Source organism: Lissotriton vulgaris, chromosome 7 (genome assembly GCF_964263255.1).
Source record: "Lissotriton vulgaris chromosome 7, aLisVul1.2, whole genome shotgun sequence".
NCBI classification, from domain to species: Eukaryota; Metazoa; Chordata; class Amphibia; order Caudata; family Salamandridae; genus Lissotriton; species Lissotriton vulgaris.
In genome coordinates this window covers 1,117,395,802-1,117,415,867 of record NC_141695.1, presented here as the reverse complement: position 1 = coordinate 1,117,415,867, position 20,066 = coordinate 1,117,395,802, and the positions used below count along the sequence as shown (strand labels likewise).

The following is a 20,066-nucleotide window of genomic DNA, read 5'->3' as shown; positions in this document are numbered from 1 at the left end:
AGGGTGCCTGCGTTGTAGGAATGATTGTTTATGTGCAGGAAGGTGTGCCTTCCTGTACATAAACAATCTTAAATGGCGATTTATAACTTCTATGTATGCTGCTTTGGGCAGCACACATAGAAGTTGCAACTCGTCATTTGATCATTTTAAAAATGATCGTTTATGTGCAGGAAGGGACACCTTCCTGCACATAAACAATCATAAATGGCATTTTGCTGTTTCTATGTGTGGAACGAGCAAAAACGAGGAGAAATGAAGCATTTCTCCTCGTTGCACCATGTTAAGACCACTTTTTTGGTCTTAATTTTGGCGCTGCATGATAATTACACAACCCTTGTAAATAGGGGGCAGCTTCAAAATCAGTGGTTGTTGTGGCAGAACACCCCCGCAACATGCATTGCCTCCCCCTTTCATGCTAAGTATAGCGTATCGCAAAAGGGTATCTAATTTACAAGGCAGCATTTAACCACGTTAAGTGGCTTAACACTGCCTTGTAAATAAGGCGAACCCTGTATCGCCACAGGAATGTATCGCGAAAGGGTATCTTATTTACAAGGCAGCATTAAGCCACGTTAAGTGGCTTAACACTGCCTTGTAAATTAGGCGAACCCCGTATCGCCACAGGAACGTCAAAAAGTGACGTTTCTGTGGCGATAGGGGCTTGCAAAATATGCCCCTTTATTTTTTTCTTCTCCGCCTGAATAATATGTTTTGAGATGGAGTAACATCTTTCGTACTAGCCCATGAAATATGGGTGTTTTTCGTATCCTTTGTCACCTTGGATAATTTTCAAGACGGCAGTGACCATATAAAATGACTGGAAATTAGTGACATATTTCTGGGTATTTACTAACCGCCACTTTTCTCACTTCTACCTCCAAGCTCACAACTGCAGATTTTCCCTAGTGAATAGTGGAATTTGTGTCTTGGTAAAATCTACAAATCCTAATTCTGTGAATACAGATTTGGGTTTTCCCACAGCAGATTGAAATGTTTGCTCACCTATGTGGATCAATTTGATTTGTAAATCAGGATAATTAATAGAAATAACCATAATAACGTGTATAGTAGTAATATTAGTTGCACTAATTGAACCAACTATGAGTACTACTAGTAATAAACATCATAATAATAGCACTGACAATATTAGGGAAAACTTTCATGGGAACAGTGCATTCAGTTGTGTCAATTAAAATGCAAGTAAGAATAAAATCGAGTTTGTTGTGTTGCATTTTCTGCTTGTTGTTTGAATCATAGTGCACTACAAAAAGATGACCACTCTTACCCAGCTCCATACTCTTTTATTTGTTTTTCAGTGTGCCCAACGCTGCCGCTGCGGTGGATCGTGCAGCGCATACTGCGGGATGTAATACGTCAGGCACCATCTCCATCCCCGAAACATGGATATCACCCATTGAAACAGATTTCGTAAAAAAAGGGAAAGTAGACATTAGCTAGCAGCCATGGCAAAGAAGTGGAGGAGTGGCAAGGGCGAGAAGCCCGAAGCCCTTATCCTCGCTCTCCAAGCGGCCAATGAAGAACTCAGGACCAAACTGACTGACATCCAGATAGAGCTGCACCAGGAAAAGTCAAAGGTGAGCATTCTCATTTACATATAGATGTGTGGGAGGTGGCTTGGGAGAAACCGAGAAACTGAAGGTGCTGACAGAGAAAGACAGCCACTGGACCATGCGTACTTAGGGCCCCATTAGTTTGGCGGGCGGATTGCCCCCGCCGGGCCGGCGGTGGTCACCGCCGGCCCGGCGGGGGCAATCCACCCGCCATCCCTGTTAAAAAGACCCCCCGCCATATTATTATGGCTGGGGGGTCCGCAGTGGACGGAAAGACAGTCCGCTGCATTTCCGCCCGGTCAACTTGCGACCGTGTGGAAACGGCTGCAATATGGTGGCGGTGTCTGTTTGACACCACCAGCCATATTACAATGTGCATTTAGGAATGCCGAGTCTGCAAGGAGGGCCCATTTCGGGCCCCCAAGGACTCCGGAGGAGTGGGAGGTGCACATGGGGGGTACCTATGGTACCCCCTGCAGTTCTTTGCACAACATGGTAGGCACCGCGCAGTGCATGCCATGTTGTGCATGGAAGTGCACAACATGCCTCCCTAACCACTGTGGCGGGCGCATCCTGATAGCACCCACGGAACCCCCGCCCTTATTGCGTGGGGTCCATTTTCACGACGGGATGGCGGGCGGACTTCCTAATGGGACCCCAAGTTTGAGCAGTTCAAAAATTACTTTCACTAACTAGTGACAACATAAGACTTGAGAAAGTTCTGAACCTGGCAGCTATCCACACGTATATCCCTTTATAAACTTGTGAAGGAATGGAGCCCTACCTACCATAGATAAAGGCACCAGAACACAGATTGTGTTTAACCCACCTCCGAATAAATATGATTCACTTCCTGGTGGCTTTCCCTGCTACTGGGACATGGTTTGCTTCTTTACCCCGTTGCCCATGCAAATCAGTGTCCACACAGTCTACCGACCATTTTATGTTATTCTGCACTTTATACTCTGCTTTTCGTACCCGGTTTTTACCTCCAATTTTAGCAGGGAAATGTTTCAAAACTCGTCAAGAAGGTCTACTGTTTTTACAACGCTGTGAGTCTCCCACAATCTGTTTCGCAGTATTGAAATTAATTGAGAGGTTCAAGGAAAAAGTATGTTGTGTGACTTAGTCATGACACTACGGAAAGACAATTCGATGATGTGTAACTGAGTAATTTTATCTTATGATTTTATCATGTGTTATGTGTTCGTAACTTGTTTTATGTTGTGCTTTTATAGTCTTTCTACTGAATAAAGATTATTTGATGATGATGACTGTCACTAAACTTTTGGGGAAAATGTAGACCTTGGAGAGACAGGCCTAGTATGATTTTAAAATGACAACATGGTGATGCTTTTTCCAAAAGGATGGAAAACAGCTTTAGACCTGAGGAGGGAACTAACTATATTAACATTGAAGCCTGTGCTGTGAGAAGGAGGTAGAAAGTTGCAGGGTAGTTGACATTTCAGTCACAGCAGGATTAGATTTCAGGGGTCATCATCAGGAAAGAATAAGAAAACAGCATCCCTATGGAGCAACAAATAAAGTATACAAATGTCAGCAAGGTTGTGGTGTGATCAGGATGGTCCTTACAAGACTGGGTCTTACTTTTATTGGATATAGAAACCCTAAAATAAAAGATTCTACAAAATAAAGTAAAGGAAAATCATTGCAATGTATTGAATTAGTCACAGGCACTCAGGATACAATTAGAAACTACAGCAGAGGAAGTATATGTGTAAGCTCACCTTGCAGGAAGATAACATTGAGGAATGTCTGTTTTGGGGTAATCTATAAAATGGGAAAGGAAGAGAAAAAAATATAGGTGATCAGTGCTAATTGTGAGGTATAAGACATGATGGAAAATAAAAGAGGGGGGATATCACAGGAGGGTTAATCAACAATGCAATAATGACCTGGCACATAATTAGACTGCTAGCTGAATGTTGGACTAGTGTAGTTGAATGATTGCTAAAAAGCATCATTAGTAGGCAAAGCAGATCAGATATGGTTAGAGACCAATCAGATATAATGGTTAGAGATAATGGTTATGTTGAGGAAGACTCGCTTGTTGCCTGCGAGCATAGGCAGTGCACTATCACTGTTCTTAAGGTGCGGCACATCAACATTCCCATATGCGTCTTATGGGAAGCGGGCCATGTCAAGATGGTGCCTTACACAGGAACTCCTCTAAATTCCGGTGATACTGTGAAACTAGTTTGACCGGGGGAATACAAATATACTATTCACACCAGCAAGTACCACTTACACCACCAGATAGTGTGAATGAAAATAATGGGATACTTAATGAAAAAAGACAGCTAAACTTGTTGCACCTTGATAATGCAACCATCCAGGAGGTACGAATACAGAGATGAGAGATAAACATTATGGGCCTGAAACGTCACGTTTGTGACGGATATCCCGTCCGCCGTATTACAAGTTCCATAGAATATAATGAAATAGTAATTTGGCGGATGGGATATTCATCACGTTTGTAATGGAGTAACCCTGTCCACCAACATAGTAATCAAGCCCTTAGAAATAAAAATGTGCTGCGCCCATGTAAAAAAAAAATATTTGAAACACGCAACTATATTGGCAGTAAACAATAACCTGGGAAAAATAAAGGTTAGTATTTCAAAAATGTCCATTACACAAACATTCAAAATGCAAATAAATATATGAAGTATAAAATATCATAGGTGTGAAGACAGTGTAGCACATACAAAACAATCATAATTAGCAGCCTGAAAAATTCAGAGAGTCAAGAAATATTATGGAAAATGTTACATTTAGTTTTAGGGTAGCCAGTAAGGGCAGTTCCTCTTATTCATTAAACCCAGACCCTACTGAATTACATTTGCTAGTGGTTTTCCCCCTGTAATCAAAGGTTAAGATCGAAGTCCCCTTCTCATGCATTAAGGGCGATATGCTTTTTGATCTGCAAGCAAATATTTTCTGCAGAAAGATTAAGTTCAGTGAAATGGTCTGGAAGAGGAGCAATTGGTGCACTGCATCTGTTCTGGCTCATGTGCTGAACAATTCTTGCTTTGATTTTAAGGTCAGTTTAGGCAATATTAATCTTCTGGCAGGTGCACCAAATGGCATAGTTATAGTTGGCGTGGTGCTGTACTTTAACCCGCTTGACCGCGGTGCGAATTCTGCTGCGGTGCGGGTGAATTCATGAGTGGGCGTGTCCTCCGCACACGCCCTCTGTAACGCACCGAACAGGTTAATGCAAGGTTTTGTTATGTTATATTTAGGCTTTCCTGTTTTCAGTTTCTATTTTTGGTAAATTCTGGTAGAGTTTTTTCAGTGTTTTCAATATCTTAAAAAACAGTTGTTATCAGTGGTTACACATTTTCGCGCCACTAAAAACAACAGAAAAAGTGTCTTCCAGTGTTTATGGAACGTTTTGCTTTTATTATTGCTTGCTTTCTGCACTGAAAGAACATGGTATATAGATAGTGTACTTATAGTGTATACGAGGTCCAAATAGATTTTTGCAAATTACTCTTATTGTAGTAAACCATACAATATTTCTTCAGTGAGTCTTTGGGTCATGTGTGCTCGCTCTTTCCTTCCCATGTAAACTTCTGTGAAAAGGCCCTCTCAGCATTCTTAGCCCATTGGGCTGAGAATCATCAGCTGAGGGACACAGTTGGGATGACTCTTTCTTTGATGCCACATACAGCACGAAATAATAAATAAATGCGTTTTAGTTCCTGTGCATTAGAAACCAGTGCACCAGAATGGACTAAAAAGTCAATATCACCCCTCATTAACTCTTAAGATTGTAAAGATGCTTTCAGCATACCATCTAACAAGTGGCAAGGTTCTACTACAGGCAATCACTTCAGCTCGGGTATCAATTTTGACAGGTCATCACACAACTTTTTTTATTAGGTAGCTGAATCACTGCAAATACAAACAATATCACTCCAATCTTTGTTGAACTTGGAAGGAACCTTTTTTGCAGAGCATTACAAGTGACACTGCGTTCCATGTTTTCTAAAAGTCGGGTGTCATGTTTTCACCACTATCCCAGATGCTTGGTGATATATATACTTGTCTCTATACCTTGCATTGAATGTTTAAAGCCTGAGGTGTTGGCAATTCACCTAATATCAATACTGACCCACTAGAAACTATGGTCTGATGTATTAAGGGTTTTTACCCATTCTCTGGGGTAAAAATATTTAAATTACCTTTCCATCGGCCGAGTCCCACGTCTTCGCTGCTCCTACTCACAGGAACAGGAAAGAAAAGCAGGCAGCCAGGCTCCCTCCCCTAAGCCAATAAGCGCTGTGATTGGTCAGGATGCCGCCCAGCCAGCAGCTTATGGGGAAGCCATATTCTCCATGCAGGCTGCAATGCAGCCTACATGGAGAAGGGCAGAGTGCGCATGACTAGTTTGGGCGGACCCAGGGGGCCGACCAAATGGGTCTATACGCATTCGTGAGTGGGCAGGTACACTACTCCTCCCCTGCATGCTCACAGAGCAGCCCCAAACACCCACACACCCGCAACCAAACATAAAATGGTAATAACTATCAGTTATTACCATTTTATGTTTCTGCTTCTGTTTCTGCTTCTCCCACTGCAAGAAGGCAGTAGGCGACGCTACTCCGCCCTAGTAGAGGAGCCGCCCCATGTCAGTGCCCTTCAACTGACGCAATGATGAAATCAGTTGGGTCAAATATATGGAATGGAGGTCAGGAGCTTATTGAGCACCCTGAATGCTCCATTTTGCTGAATATTGATGTATAAGGATTACATGTCCAAATTGTGTCTCAGAAGAGAACAAAAGACCCTCAATGTTGCTGATAAAGTTAGTATGTCTCAAATATATGCATTGTTTTTTTTATAAAATGCTTATGTATTTACAGAAGGTCTACATAATGAAGCCACATCCAAATATAATCCATATATAATAGGATGACTAGGGCATGTTCTATATTCTTATGGAGAATCTTCTCTTGGACTGGTTTTGAGTTTGTTTCTCTGTTTTGAGGGCTTTTATTTATATATTTATTTATTTTTAAACCTTTATTGTACCTTTACATAAGTACACAGCCATTCGCCTACAACCCCAAAGGGCCGGCCGCTAATAATTGAGCATTGGATGTCGTGCATGAGGATAAGTTCATACTTTGATCACGTTGCTGAAAAGTAAAAGGTTCATCACACGGCAAAGTAAAAGGTACAGAACTGACGTTATGTTGCTAATCAGTAATGGTTTTAGTTTTCTGTTTTTTTAGGAATATAACAAAAAATAACAATGAGGAAATCACATTGCGGTCATCCAAAAGTAATTAGTGCTGTAAAGCTGTAATGAAAGTCTACCCGACAGTATGTGTTACTATTTATAGTCACGGAGTCAAACCCAAGGTGACGGGCAGCGACGCCCATGTACCTATGTGTTACTGAATAGCAGTCCAAACCCTGTCTACCCATACTGCCAATTCCTCGGGACCCGGGCCCCCTCCCACTCACAATATCCTCTCCCCTCTGCAACCCTCTCTTGACCCCTCAGCCTACTTCCCCTTCTTCATCTGACTCCCACGGGTCGTCCTCTGGCAGAGGATCACAAATTTCATCTCGATACACATTCCATGGGGTACATATCCTGTTCCACTTCCCCGGGCATGCACGACTCAAGTATACCGCCCTCTCTGTCACCATTATCTTATCCATATTCATGCACCACTGCGACTTCGTCGGTAGTTCTGCCGCCCCCCAGCGCTGTGCGATATCTCTCTTGGCCACTATCATGCCTGAATGTCTGACATAATATCGACAGACAGAATATCTACATACAAAAATATCGACACAAAAATATCGAAATCAAAAATATCGGAGTCATATCTTCATAAAGGTAAGTACAAAAATATCGAAAAAATAATATCGTAGTACAAAAATATCGAAATTAAAAATATCGTTTTTTTAAATGTATTAATAATAATGTAAAAATAATTTTAAAATACATATAATTTTACAAATATTAAATAAAAATATTAAAACAATACAAAAATCAAAACTAATACATATACATTTAAAATAAATTAAAAACTTAATAATTTAATGTAATTTTATTTTTTTTAATTTCCTTTAATTGATTTAATTTAAATTTATTTTATTTTTACCCTGTACGACTGTACCCCAAAAACCCAAAACTGACCCTGAACCCTAAAAATACCCCTTTACCCAAAAACCCAAAACTGACCCTGAACCCTAAAAATACCCCTTTACCCAAAAACTGAAAACTGACCCTGAACCCTAAAAATACCCCTTTACCCAAAAACCCAAAACTGACCCTGAACCCTAAAAATACCCCTTTACCCAAAAACTGAAAACTGACCCTGAACCCTAAAAATACCCCTTTACCCAAAAACTGAAAACTGACCCTGAACCCAAAAAATACCCCTTTACCCAAAAACTGAAAACTGACCCTGAACCCAAAAAATACCCCTTTACCCAAAAACTGAAAACTGACCCTGAACCCTAAAAATACCCCTTTACCCAAAAACAGAAAACTGACCCTGAACCCTAAAAATACTCCTTTACCCAAAATTAATTAATCTTATTTAATTACCAATTAATTATTAATTAACAATAACAATAAAGTAAATATATTAGCACATTAGCTGTAATTAATTAAATTTAATAATTAATATTATTTTTCCCAATTAATTAATTAACAATAACAAAAAATTATATATAAAAAATATACTCTAATTAATATAATTAACTAATTAATATTAATGAATTACCAATTAATTATTAATTAAAAATATGTACAAAATTATATTAATTAATTAACTAATTAATATTAATTAATTACCAATTAATTATTAATTAAAAATATTTACAAACTTATATTAATTAATTAATCATTATTAAATTACTTCCCACCCTATTCCCCTATAAACCCACAACCCGCTCTGATACTAAAATGCAAAATGTAAACAAATTTACAAATTTTCAAACATACATTACAAAACATGTTTAACAAACATATAAACAACATAATAAAATACATAACACAATTTTTTTTTCTCGATATTAGTAAAATTCGATATTAGTAACATACATACCTTAAAAAAACGATATTCTGTCTGTCGATATTTTGGACATCGATATTCTGTACTGTCGAAATTAAAACATCGATATTATTGTATATCGATATTTTAATTTCGATATTTTGTCTGCCTACCATCATGCCTAACGTAACCCAAAGTTGGCCACATCTGGGCAGGTCAGTCGGTCCCCACACATTTAAGAGACATTGCCGCGGTTCTGGAAGTAGAGAGGTCTCCAGAGTCTGTGACACAGTGCGCATTATTTGTCTCCAATAGTCTTGGATATGTGGGCAGTCCCAGATTGTATGGAAGAAGGACCCCTCCTCCCCACAGCCACAGAGACAGTAAGGATGTTGTATTCTGTGGATGCGATGTAATAGTGTCCTTGTGTAGTACACACTGTGTAGGACCTTAAACTGTATGAGTCTCAGTCTGGCTGATATGCCTACCTCTTTTGGGGACGCTAGTGCCTCATTCCACTCGTGTTCGTCCAGGGCGTCCACTTCCCATCTTTCTTTCAATGAGGTCAGCGGGTCAGGTAAATTATTGAGGAGCTTGTGGTATGTCAATGATGTCGCTCGTTCAATCATGAAGTCAGTTAGAGGACGATCCTCCAGCTGAGATGATTCGGGGATATCCGCCCCGGAGGGGATGGCCGTGAGTAAAGGGCTTTTATTTTTGAGAAAATAAAAAAAGATTCTTGGTTTATTAAAAAAAAATGCTCGCATGGCCAGACACGGCCAGGCAGTGAATGGCTGATTCAAAGGAAAGGACCTGCAACTATTTTGCCAGGACATGTCCAGTAAACATGTACCACAATGAATATATTTTTTTGTACACCGCCAACTGTGTTTGACTTTTGGTGAAGTGTACTGAGATACAGGCTTTCCCAGTTCTCAAATACAAGGCTACCATAGCCGACAATTGAACATTACTTTACTGCTCGTTCAATTTAAAATGAACGTGAGCACTAAAAAGGTGTGTACAAGTAATAAAACACATTTGGTCCCTCTTTGTGTGTGATGCTACAGAAAACCCATAGAATATGGAATGTGGGGGTAATTTACTAGACATTTGCACTGGGTACTTTTGCATCAAGGGAGAATTCCATTGGTGGTACACAGGTGTCCTAATGGAATCACCCATGGATTTTGACAGAAATCCATCTTACTAAAAAAGGTATATAGGAATTTTGGACAAAATTGAACACCTCTTCTAGGCAGATGTAACATTTGAGAAGAATTTTGGTTTCTCAAAAGTTTCAAACTTTGCATGTGTGCTGCACTGTACAGCGACATACAAAGTGGAACAAGTGTTACACTATATCTAAGCATAGTATTTCATACTGGAGGGTGTACCCATCAAGTCAAGTCAACAAAGCTTTATTTCGATATATATAATATCATAAAAGCACATTTACAATTAAAAACACAGTTCATTAACAATACATTTAAAAGAAATTACATATGAAAACCTTTTATAATACAATAAATAATTAAAAATGCATTAAACTTTAACAGCTTTGTGGATATATGGATATATAAAAAGATATTTTGCTTATGCTTAATTCATCGACTAGCCTTCAGCCTAATCAGCCAAGCCCAACTTAAAAATGTGGCCACCCCACACACTAAGGTTGTGCTAGCATCAGCCATAAGTATTTTGAGTGCAACAGAGTGGTCCCTGGTTCCAAGCAACAGGCACACAGGTTTGAGCCATTTCTGTCTAGGTTTTGTATAGGCTGGGCATACAAAAAACACATGAGCAATATTTTCAATGACACCTTTACAGGTTGGACAGTCAGCGGGAGTTTGATGCGGTGGCTTCCACTTACTAGTATGGTCACGAAGAGGGAGAGTGCCCATCCTAAACTGAATGAAAAGAGATCTATCTCTAGGCTTCGTAATAAAATCTAGATAGGGTTCCAGGCAAGGCTTAGGCTTGTGCTGACGGAATACCTCAGTTAGCCTACCTTGATTTGGGTCCCTCTGCTCTTGATCATCGACCCATGCCCAATAGGCCCGCTTAGTTTCTGCCTTAGATAGCAATGCCCCAGACTCCCAAGCAGTTATAAGGCCCATTGCCAATAAAAGCTTCTTTATATTAGCTAACCAACTAATTTTATGAGCTCCTTGAAGGTTCATGACCTCTTTTAGGCCATCGGCGTACCTTGAGAGCTCCGGGGTTCGCCATACCCGGGCCCAGTATAAAAGAGGGCGCAGAGTAGCTAGGTCCTTGATGGAACGGTGGCCCAGATCACTCAAGAGTGGCTTAGTTGGGGTACCCCTCGGGAGGGAAACAAGCTCCCTAAAGAACTTGTTCCCTGCGATAACTAGGGCATCCACACATTCGAAGCCCCAAAGCTCTGCACCATAGAGCGCACAACCTACAGCTTTTGCAGCATAGATGTCCAGGGCAGGAGCAATGGGCTTGGAGGTGGAGGCACGGTGTTCCCTACCCAGTACTCCAACTACCCTCTTATGGTTTAGCGCCATTTTATCAATGTGTGGCTGCCATTTAAGTTTATCGTAAATTCTAATCCCCAAGTAGTCAAACTCTTTTGCACGTTCCAGAGACACCCCGTCAAGAGACAAGGTAGATCTAGACGATCTACTCGGGTTAAAGTAAAGAAGCTTGGTTTTAGAAGTATCTATGGCAAGGCCCCTCAGCTTACAAAACAAACAGAAGCGGTCTAACAGCTTCTGCAATCCTGCGTGAGTTTTTGATACTAGCAACGTATCATCCGCAAAGAGTAATGCAGGGACTTTATCACCCGCCAGGACCGGGGCGTCAGCATTGATTTCGAGCAGACAGGAGACTACGCCATTCACAAATAGCGAGAAGAGTGTAGGGGCCAGTACACAACCCTGGCGTACCCCTCTGTTCACAGGGATTTTATCAGTTTTTTGCTCCTGTGATCCCCATCTAATACGGGCATAATTTCCGTCATGCATACGATCCAAGAGATTCAGAATGGGCGAAGGAATCCCTATCTCTTCCAGGACCAGCCATAGGCGGTCTCGGGGGACCAAGTCAAAGGCGGTCTTCAGGTCAATAAATGCCAAATAAAGACCGCCTTTGCCAATGGTAACCACCTTCCAGTGTAAGAGTACTAGCCTAAATGCCTGGTCTATCGTACTTGTGCAAGCCCTAAAGCCCGCCTGAAAGGGTGATATAATACTATTTTCATCCGCCCACAAGAGAATCCTCTCCAAGAGTACCCTGCCAATCAGTTTCTGCCCAGCATCTATAAGACTTATTGGGCGATAGTTGGGAGCGTCCCCCCTGGGGCCCTTCTTGTATATAGGGATCCTTCGGCCCCCTTCCAAGAGTTTGGGACCGGTGAGCCTTCCAACAAGGCATTCGTAAGAATTTCAAAGTAGGAGGCCCAATCTTCGATGTTAGCTTTAAAAAGGTCACCCGGTACACCATCCTATCCCGGGGCCTTGGCGGGTACAATCTTGGTTAATGCAGCCAGCACCTCTTTCTTGTCTACTCTAGTGAATGGAGCCTCAGCAGAATCAGTAGCCATGGCACCATGAAAGGGCCCTGGAGTACCCGAATGCTCATCACCCCCGTACAGTTTCCTGAAATGCTCAAACCACTCCCTATCCGTTATATGATTGGGGACTTGATCCGGGTCGCAGCCATTGGATCTTCTGACTAAAGTCCAAAATAGCTCATCATTTTTGGATTTACTCGCTGCTCTTAGGCTATCCCAATGTACTTCTTCCAACTCCCTCTTAGCTATTGTGATGGCTTGTCTATAATGTAATCTGGCCTGCCGAACAAGAACTGGATTACTAGATTTGATGACAAGAATCAGACTATTTTTTTTCATTCTGCAATTTCTATCAAACCACTTCTGCACTGGCTTGACATCCGTCGGGCGCTTTTTACTGGGAACTGAAAACAGAATACCAATCTGATCTATAGTATCAACGTAGATAGTTTCTGCCGCCACAGGACCAGCCACGTCCTTACATGCTGCAGAAAGCCTTAAAGTCTGCTCACTAAGAATTTCTTCCAATGCACCTAATCTTTGCTCGTCCATAATAAACTTTGGCCACTTGAGAAACCTATTACAATTGGATGGTACAACTGTCTTAGTTAATAATCTCGAGCTAGTAGAGGGGGTGTACTCCTTCCTCTGCCACAGATCCACCATTGTGAGGGACAGGGGGTTATGGTCACTATCTACTGATGGAATAACGACCATATCCTCCACTAACGTCCATGCCCTCCTGTCCACCATTATATAATCAATTCTGCTTCCGCAGGAAACCCTGTTATATGTATTTGCCCCCCGAGCATCGGAGATAGTGCGCCCATTTACAGCTCTCAGACGTGATTCTATCATTAGGGCGTTCAATTGAATGACAACCGGTGACCATCTCTTGACAGGCATAAGCGACAAAGACGGAATGCCCCATCAAGTACAAACCCTATATTTGACATAATTCACATACCCTTGTGTATGTTTTGACACAAGGCAGCCTAAAGTGCACCAGTGCATGGGGAGAGAGAACCAGTAGATGTGCAACACAGCACAATCCAGAGATTTGTGTGGATTCATTGCATTGCATTGGGTGAAAACTAAGTAACTATGCATCCAACTGCTTACAATGATCTGCTTTGACTCTTTGGTTGGGCTGTACTTCTTGCAGAAGGTGTGGAATTGCAGTGCTATGGGATAAATTAATTACTGTGGGAGCGAGCACCTCCTATGTCAAGTTGATGTTTTTGATGAACCAGTGAACCAGCCACTGTCTATGGGTCACAAGCTACCTCACTATTTATGAATGTGCCACAAGCTACACCCACTGTCTACCCATGAGCCCAAACTCCTTAAAGCCTTTAGAAGTGCTCCAAGCTCCTCACAATATCTATTGACATGGACCAGTCTACCTAAGACTCTTTATGTGCACCAAGATCATTACTCAGTCTATGTGCCTCAGGCTACTTCACACAGTATTTCCATGATCTGAAGCCTCAGGGACACAAAAGGCTTCCAACAACCTTACACCTGCACCTGGACTCTGCCATCTGTGAGTCTACCCTGCTAAGTGGTGCCACCCCAGTCCTGGACCCTCGGAAATTGCCCTAAGGTGCTTGTCAGCAAAACCATTGCATCTTCTCTGTTGAGTAGTACGTCCCCGAGTAGAACCGATGCATCTACTCTGCTAAGCGTCGCATCCCTCATTCAATCAATCAATCAATCAGGGATTTGTGAAGTGAACTACTCACGCGTGAGGGTCTCAAGGTGCTATGGGAAGGGGGGAATGTCGGGCAGCTCCTGCTCATCCGAAGAGCCAGGTCTTGAGGCTCTTTCTGAATGCTTGCCGTGTGGAGGTTCATCTGATGCTGAGGGGGATTTCAGTCCAGGTCTTGGCTGCGATGTGGAAGAAGGATCTCCCTCCCGTTCTAGCCCTGTTGATGCGGGAGAATTCAGCCAGTGCAAGGTCGGTGGAGTAGAGGTTTCTCTTGGTTGTGTAGACGGAGAGTCTTTTGTTGAGGTATTGGGGTCTGGTGTTGTGGAGGGCCTTGTAGGTGTGTGTGAGCATCTTGAAAGTCATTCTTTTTTTGATGGGGAGCCAGTGGAGGTCTCGTAGGTGCTGGGTGATGTGGTCTTGTTGTGGCATGCTGAGGACAGGTCTGACTGCGGCATTCTGGATGGTCTGGAGTTTGTGGAGTAGAGATTTGTTGATTCTGGCATAGACGGCCTTCCAGTAGTCCAGTCTGCTGGTTATGAATTTGTGGGTGAAGGTCTTTCTAAATTCCGGGGGATCTTTCAGAGTATGCCCAGGGTGTTGAAGCATGTAGAGGATATGGCATTGGTCTGTCGGTGCATGGTGAGGGAGGAGTCAAGTATGATGCCGAGCTTGCGCGCATGGTCCATGGGTGTGGGAGGGTTTCTGAGGGCAGGGGGCCACCAGGTGTCGTCCCTCACGGAGGGAGTGGATCCGAGGACAAGGAATTCCATTTCTCAGAGTTGAGCTTCAGGCAGCTGCTCCTCATCCAGGATGCAACAGCCTTCATTCCTTCCTGGAAACTGGTTCTGGTGAGGGAGAAGATCGGCTGTGTGTCGTCGGCATAGGGTATTATGCTGAGTCTGTGTTTTCTGATGATGGTTGTGAGTGGGGCCATGTAGATGTTGAAGACCATAGGGCTGAGGGAGGATACTTGGGCACTCCACATCTGATTTCTGTGGGTTCGGAGATGAAGCACTGATTCTTGGAGTACGGCCGGTGAGGAAGGAGCGGATTCAGTCTAGGGCTGTTTCCTGTATGCCAGTGTTGTGGAGTCTGGTGGTTAGTGTGCGGTGGGAGACGGCGTCGAAGGCTGCTGAGAGGTCTAGTAGAATGAGTGCTGCAGTGTGGCCTTGGTCGAGAAGAGTGTGGATGTCGTCCGTGGCGGCTAGGTGGGCGGTCTCGTGCTGTGGTTGTTGCAGAATCCCGATTGAGAACTGACGAGGATCGAGTCGGATTCTATGAATTTTGTGAGCTGGTTGTTGATGATCTTCTTGGTGACTTTGGCAGCAAAGGAGAGGAGAGGGATGGGTCTGTAATTCTTGAGGTCCATCGGGTCTGCAGAGGGCTTCTTGAGGAGGAGTTTGACATCTGCGCATTTCCAGTTGTCAGGGAAAGTGCCTGTTTTGAGGGTGCAGTTGATTGTACAACGTAGTTGAAGTGCTGTGGCAGAGGCGACTCTGTGGAAGATGTGCGGCGGCAGGGGTCAGTGAGAGCTCCGGAGTTTGTGCTCCTCATGGTCTTTGTGGTCTGTTCTGTGGTGACAGGGGTCAAGGCGGTGATGGTCTGCTGGGTGGCGTTGCTGGTTGCCGGTGTTGGGTCAGTGCCTTGGTTCTGTTAGTCGAAGTTGTTGCAGAGAGTCCTGATCTTGTGATGTGGAAGGAGCCGAGTTTGTTGCAGAGGTCCTGGGATGGGGGGACATCTGTGGTTTTACTGGAGGGTTTGGTGAATTCTTGTATGATGCTGAAGAGTTCCTGGGAGTTGCAGTAGTTGGAGAAGATTGTGTCCTGGATGAAGATTCTCTTCATTGATCTGATGAGTCGGTGGTGTTCTGTCATGGCGGTCCTGAGGGCAGTGCGTGCTTCAGAGGCTTTGCTGTTCCTCCATGCTTTCTCGAGTCGTCGGCATGTGCGCTTGGATACTCTGAGGTCTGTGGTGAACCAGGTGGCTTTTGTGGGGCGTTGCATGTCCGAGTTCTAGAGGGTGACGAGTGTGTTTGGGCAGTCGGCGATCCATCTGTGGAGTACGTAGGTTGTGGAGTTGGCGTTGGACGTGGTGGGTGGAGGAGTGTGACTTAGGGCAGCGTTGAGGTGCTCTTCGGTGATATTGCTCCAGTTTCTACACGGGAGCCTGTGTAGGCTTGTATGCTGTGGGTTTTGAGAAGGAGAAGTGGGCGCAGTGGTGGTCTGTCCAGAGGGGCTGCGTGGTGTGATTGAAGCGAATGTTGATTCCTTCTGCGAAGATGGGGTCGAGGGTGTGTCCTGCGTTGTGAGTGGGGGTGGTGATGAGCTGCTTCAGTCCGATGTTGGCGAGGTTGTCCAGGAGGGTGGTGGAGTTGGGGTCGCTGAGATTGTTGAGGTGGAAATTCACGTCTCCGAGCATGGCATAGTCCGTGGAGGTGAGGGATTTGGAGCACGATGAGGTTTGCGATGGTGTTAGTGAATGGGGCGCGGCGTCCAGGAGGTCTGTAGGTGAGAGTTGCACGTAGAGTCGTTCTGGTGTTGATCTGGAAGTGGATGTGTTCCATGGGGGCGAGGGGTCATTTGAGATGGTGGATGTGAGTCAGAGGGAGCTTTTGTGTACAATGGCGAGGCCACCTCCGGGGGGTTGGGGCGGTCTTTCCTCTTGATCTTGTACCCATCGGTGATGGCGGTTGTGATGTCGGGTGCAGAGCTGGCATTGGTCCAGGTCTCTGTGAGGAAGGTGACGTCTGGCTCGAGGGTGTTGAGGAGGACCCAAATTTCTACTGCTTGTCTGTGCAGGGACCATACATTGAGGAGGATGAAGCTCAGGGGTTTGGGTGCGCTGGCTTCCAATGGGTTGGCAGTAGCTGTCGGGTCTGGAGGTGGATGAAGGTGCGGCGGCAGTGTCAGCAGGAGAACTGGCCTTGGGTGGTGTTCAACGTCGACAGTTGGCAGTTGTTGTTCCTTCCGGGGTTGAGTGCATGGAGGGTTGCTGAATCGTAGCGGTGGCTTCCCCTGCACGTGGCCCAACAGCGGCCCCCATTAAGTAGGGGTCAGGGGATGGAGAGCAATTTGGAGGTGGGAGTGGCAACACTCAGGGGTGGAGGGCCCGCGGGGGAGAGTGGGTGAAAACAGCAACCGGACAATGGAGAAAACCCTGATTAGAACCGACGCATCACTGCTGCTGAAGGGATTGGGCCCGTCAGAAAGACCTGCGTTGCATCTGCAGTCTTCGGGAACTGATGAACCACCTCATGGCACAGGCCCTTGCATCTCTCTTTGACCACAGCCTCATAGACGATGTTGGATGTTACATCACAGCCTCGCAACTCCTTGGAACCGACGCATCACCCCGACTGTGCACTGCATCCACGATGCCAGATTTCACATCACAAGCCCCATTGAGGGGGATCCTCAACAATGACGCAACAATACCTCGCGCCAGAGTCTTGTCGCATCTCAGAACCAACTCATCGGTTTGACTGCGTGGCACATCTTCGACGCAGATCCTCTCAACGCTCAGCAACCAGAACTTAAGGTACTTTGTTCAGTGGGCCTAACTGGCCTATAGCTGACCCATGCGTCATCTCAGTCAGCCTGAGCTTGTGACTTTTGTACCGGTTTGGCACAATCAGATACCCACAGTTAGCGCTTTGTGCTTTTTAGTGCTATTTTCCGCACTTTAAATTTCAATGACTTCGGTTCTACTGATTCGATTTTGTCATTTTGGTCTTGTTATAAATATTAAAAATTACTTTCTTTTTCTAAATCTGTTGTGGGCTCGTTTTTGTGGTGTGTTTTCAGTCTTTTACTGTTTGAAGTGTTGTACAAATGCTTTACACATTGCCTCTGAGTTAAGCCTGACTGCTCTATGCCAAGCTACCAAGGAGGTGAGCACAGGCTAACTTGGGGTTTACTTGTGCCTTACCCTGACAAGGACTGTGGTTGCTGCTTGACCAGGGCTCACACCCTAGTCAACGAACAACCCAATTTCTTACAACCAGGATACCTCACACTGCCTATTAGTCCAATTAACCTCGCACTATCTTTCTATTTGCCTCAAGCTCATTCACACTGTCTGTTCATGTCTTCACTTGCAACCTCCCATTGTATGTACAAGTTCTTCAAGCCCCCTCACACTTCAGTCAAATTACTCCAAGCTCATCCTCAGTCCGTCCCATTGTGCAAGTCCTCCGCAAGAGAGTGAAAATGAGCTATAAAATGGTTCTGGCTAGTAGAAGATGCCAGTCATCCCACTACTGTTACCACCGTTCTACTCAGGAAAGAGTTGTGAATGTATGCAGGCATGGCCCACACAGGTAAGAGCGGTGAGGTGGTGGGGTGGGGGAGTCAACAGACAACGGGATAGGTAAACTTGAATAAAATTATTAATAAAACCACTTACTTTGCGCGCCCTGCATCGGCGACTCAGTGATGCGGTGAGTGCAAGGTAGGTGGTTTTATTTATTTTTAATTTAACTTGACCTATCCAGTCGTCTGTCAACTCCCCCCCCCCACCCCGTCCCACCCCACTGGTCTTACCTGTATTGGCCACGCCTGGAAGTATGTAAGGATGTAAGCATAGAGCTCAAAAGGCTAGTCACGCCCGCAAAGTTTCCTTCGTAGCATGTCTGCTGTTTATATACCTGGGAGCAGTCTTGCCAACACTAATGACTTTCATCATTAGTTCACTTACTTGTTAGCTGTGTAGCCCTTAATGACGTCATGATGCCATGAAAAGCACAAGTCTAGATATTTTTGGGCCAAAATGGTTTTATTTCTTTTCTTGTAGAATGGGCAGGCATTTACCTACTAATCTTCTGATTATGTGCCACAAAAACGTGATCTCATAAAGCCTCTATCCCATAGTTCATTTATATTTTAACTATTGATTAGTAGTATTAATACCTTAATAAATAGCCATTCAATATCTGTTTGTCCAACTTTGTAATTTTCTGTCTCTCTATCTCCCACAGTATGCTGGCAATATTTTTCTTTTTATACTTGCCAGAGAGCTTATTCATTACTCTGAAGAGACCAAATATTTTAAATTCATCTTGCGCATTGTTCAGGAAATATCAAGGCGTGCTTTGGCATATCGGGAAAGCTGCCTGGCTCCATGGTCAAGACTGTATTACAGTTCTATTTTTTCAGCCAAAAGCTCTAAATATATGCTGAAATCTTGTCTCATAGCCCTGAGGAGAAACATAAAACTGCAGAAAACGAGGTAGCTGAATGGCACCCTATTGACATCAGTAGTTGCTATTTCAAATATCATTAATCTACATCAAGTGCAAACTTAACACTCTGAAGGGCATAGATACCTTTCTGGTGTTTAATGCATTGTTTCTTGCCACTCTTAAATCAATCTACACGCTTCATTCATATTGTGATAATGCCAAATGGTATCTATAAATTTCCTCCTTGTGCATAACTACAGGGCTTCCTTGTGCCATATAAGCACCATACATAAATCCATATTCACATTCAGGGCATTGTTCACTTTATTTTGACGCAGGCAAAGAAGCAAGTCTTCCTGCTGCACTGCCATGCGTCAAAATAAAAGGGCAGGAAGGTGCCGTAACTATAAGATACAGCACATTCCTGTTCTTCTCCCCGTGCCAGCGCACAAACAGCAGCCATGCCCCAACGCATACACGCTTGTGCCATGGTGCTAGGGTGCCTGTGTTACAGGGATGATGGTTGTTTTGCAGGAAGGAATACCTTCCTGCACAAAAACAATCATTAATGGTGTTTTGCTCCTTCTATGTGTGCCGCAGAATACAGCACACATAGAAAGAGCAAAAAAAGAGGAGAAATACAAGTATTTCTCCTCGCTGCCCCACTCCCTATGCCTCCCGTGGGGAGGCGTAGGATTTTGACGCTTTCCAGATTTACAACGCTTTGCAAATCTGGGAGTGCGTCAGGTTCCTTGGATGTTGAGTGGGAACACCCACAGCAACACCCATGGAACGCCTTTTCACACAGAGTAATGAGTGAAAGGGGAACATATTGACAGGGCCATGAAAAGTCTCGCAGGGTACCCATATGTGCCTTTGGAAATATGAGCAGGCACGCTGCACCACTAGCGCGTCTAAAAAAGTGACGCCACGGCGGCGCAATGGGCTTGTAAATAAGGCCTTCAATCTTAAGCTTCACGTGATATTTAACTAACTCTGCAGCAAGAATCTCAACCTC

General features: G+C 44.0%; 1 protein-coding gene across 1 annotated transcript in view; it reads left to right on the top strand.

Moving 5' to 3' along the window:
- Positions 1 to 1,344: 1,344 nt before the first annotated feature.
- The window catches only part of LOC147703008 (janus kinase and microtubule-interacting protein 2-like), a 179,037-nt gene continuing 160,315 nt past the window's right edge, over positions 1,345 to 20,066 (top strand). Inside the window, exon 1 of the mRNA XM_086931569.1 lies at positions 1,345 to 1,595. Coding sequence (XP_086787695.1) covers positions 1,464 to 1,595 — 132 coding nt within the window. The 5' untranslated portion in view covers positions 1,345 to 1,463. The remainder of the gene's footprint in view (positions 1,596 to 20,066) is intronic.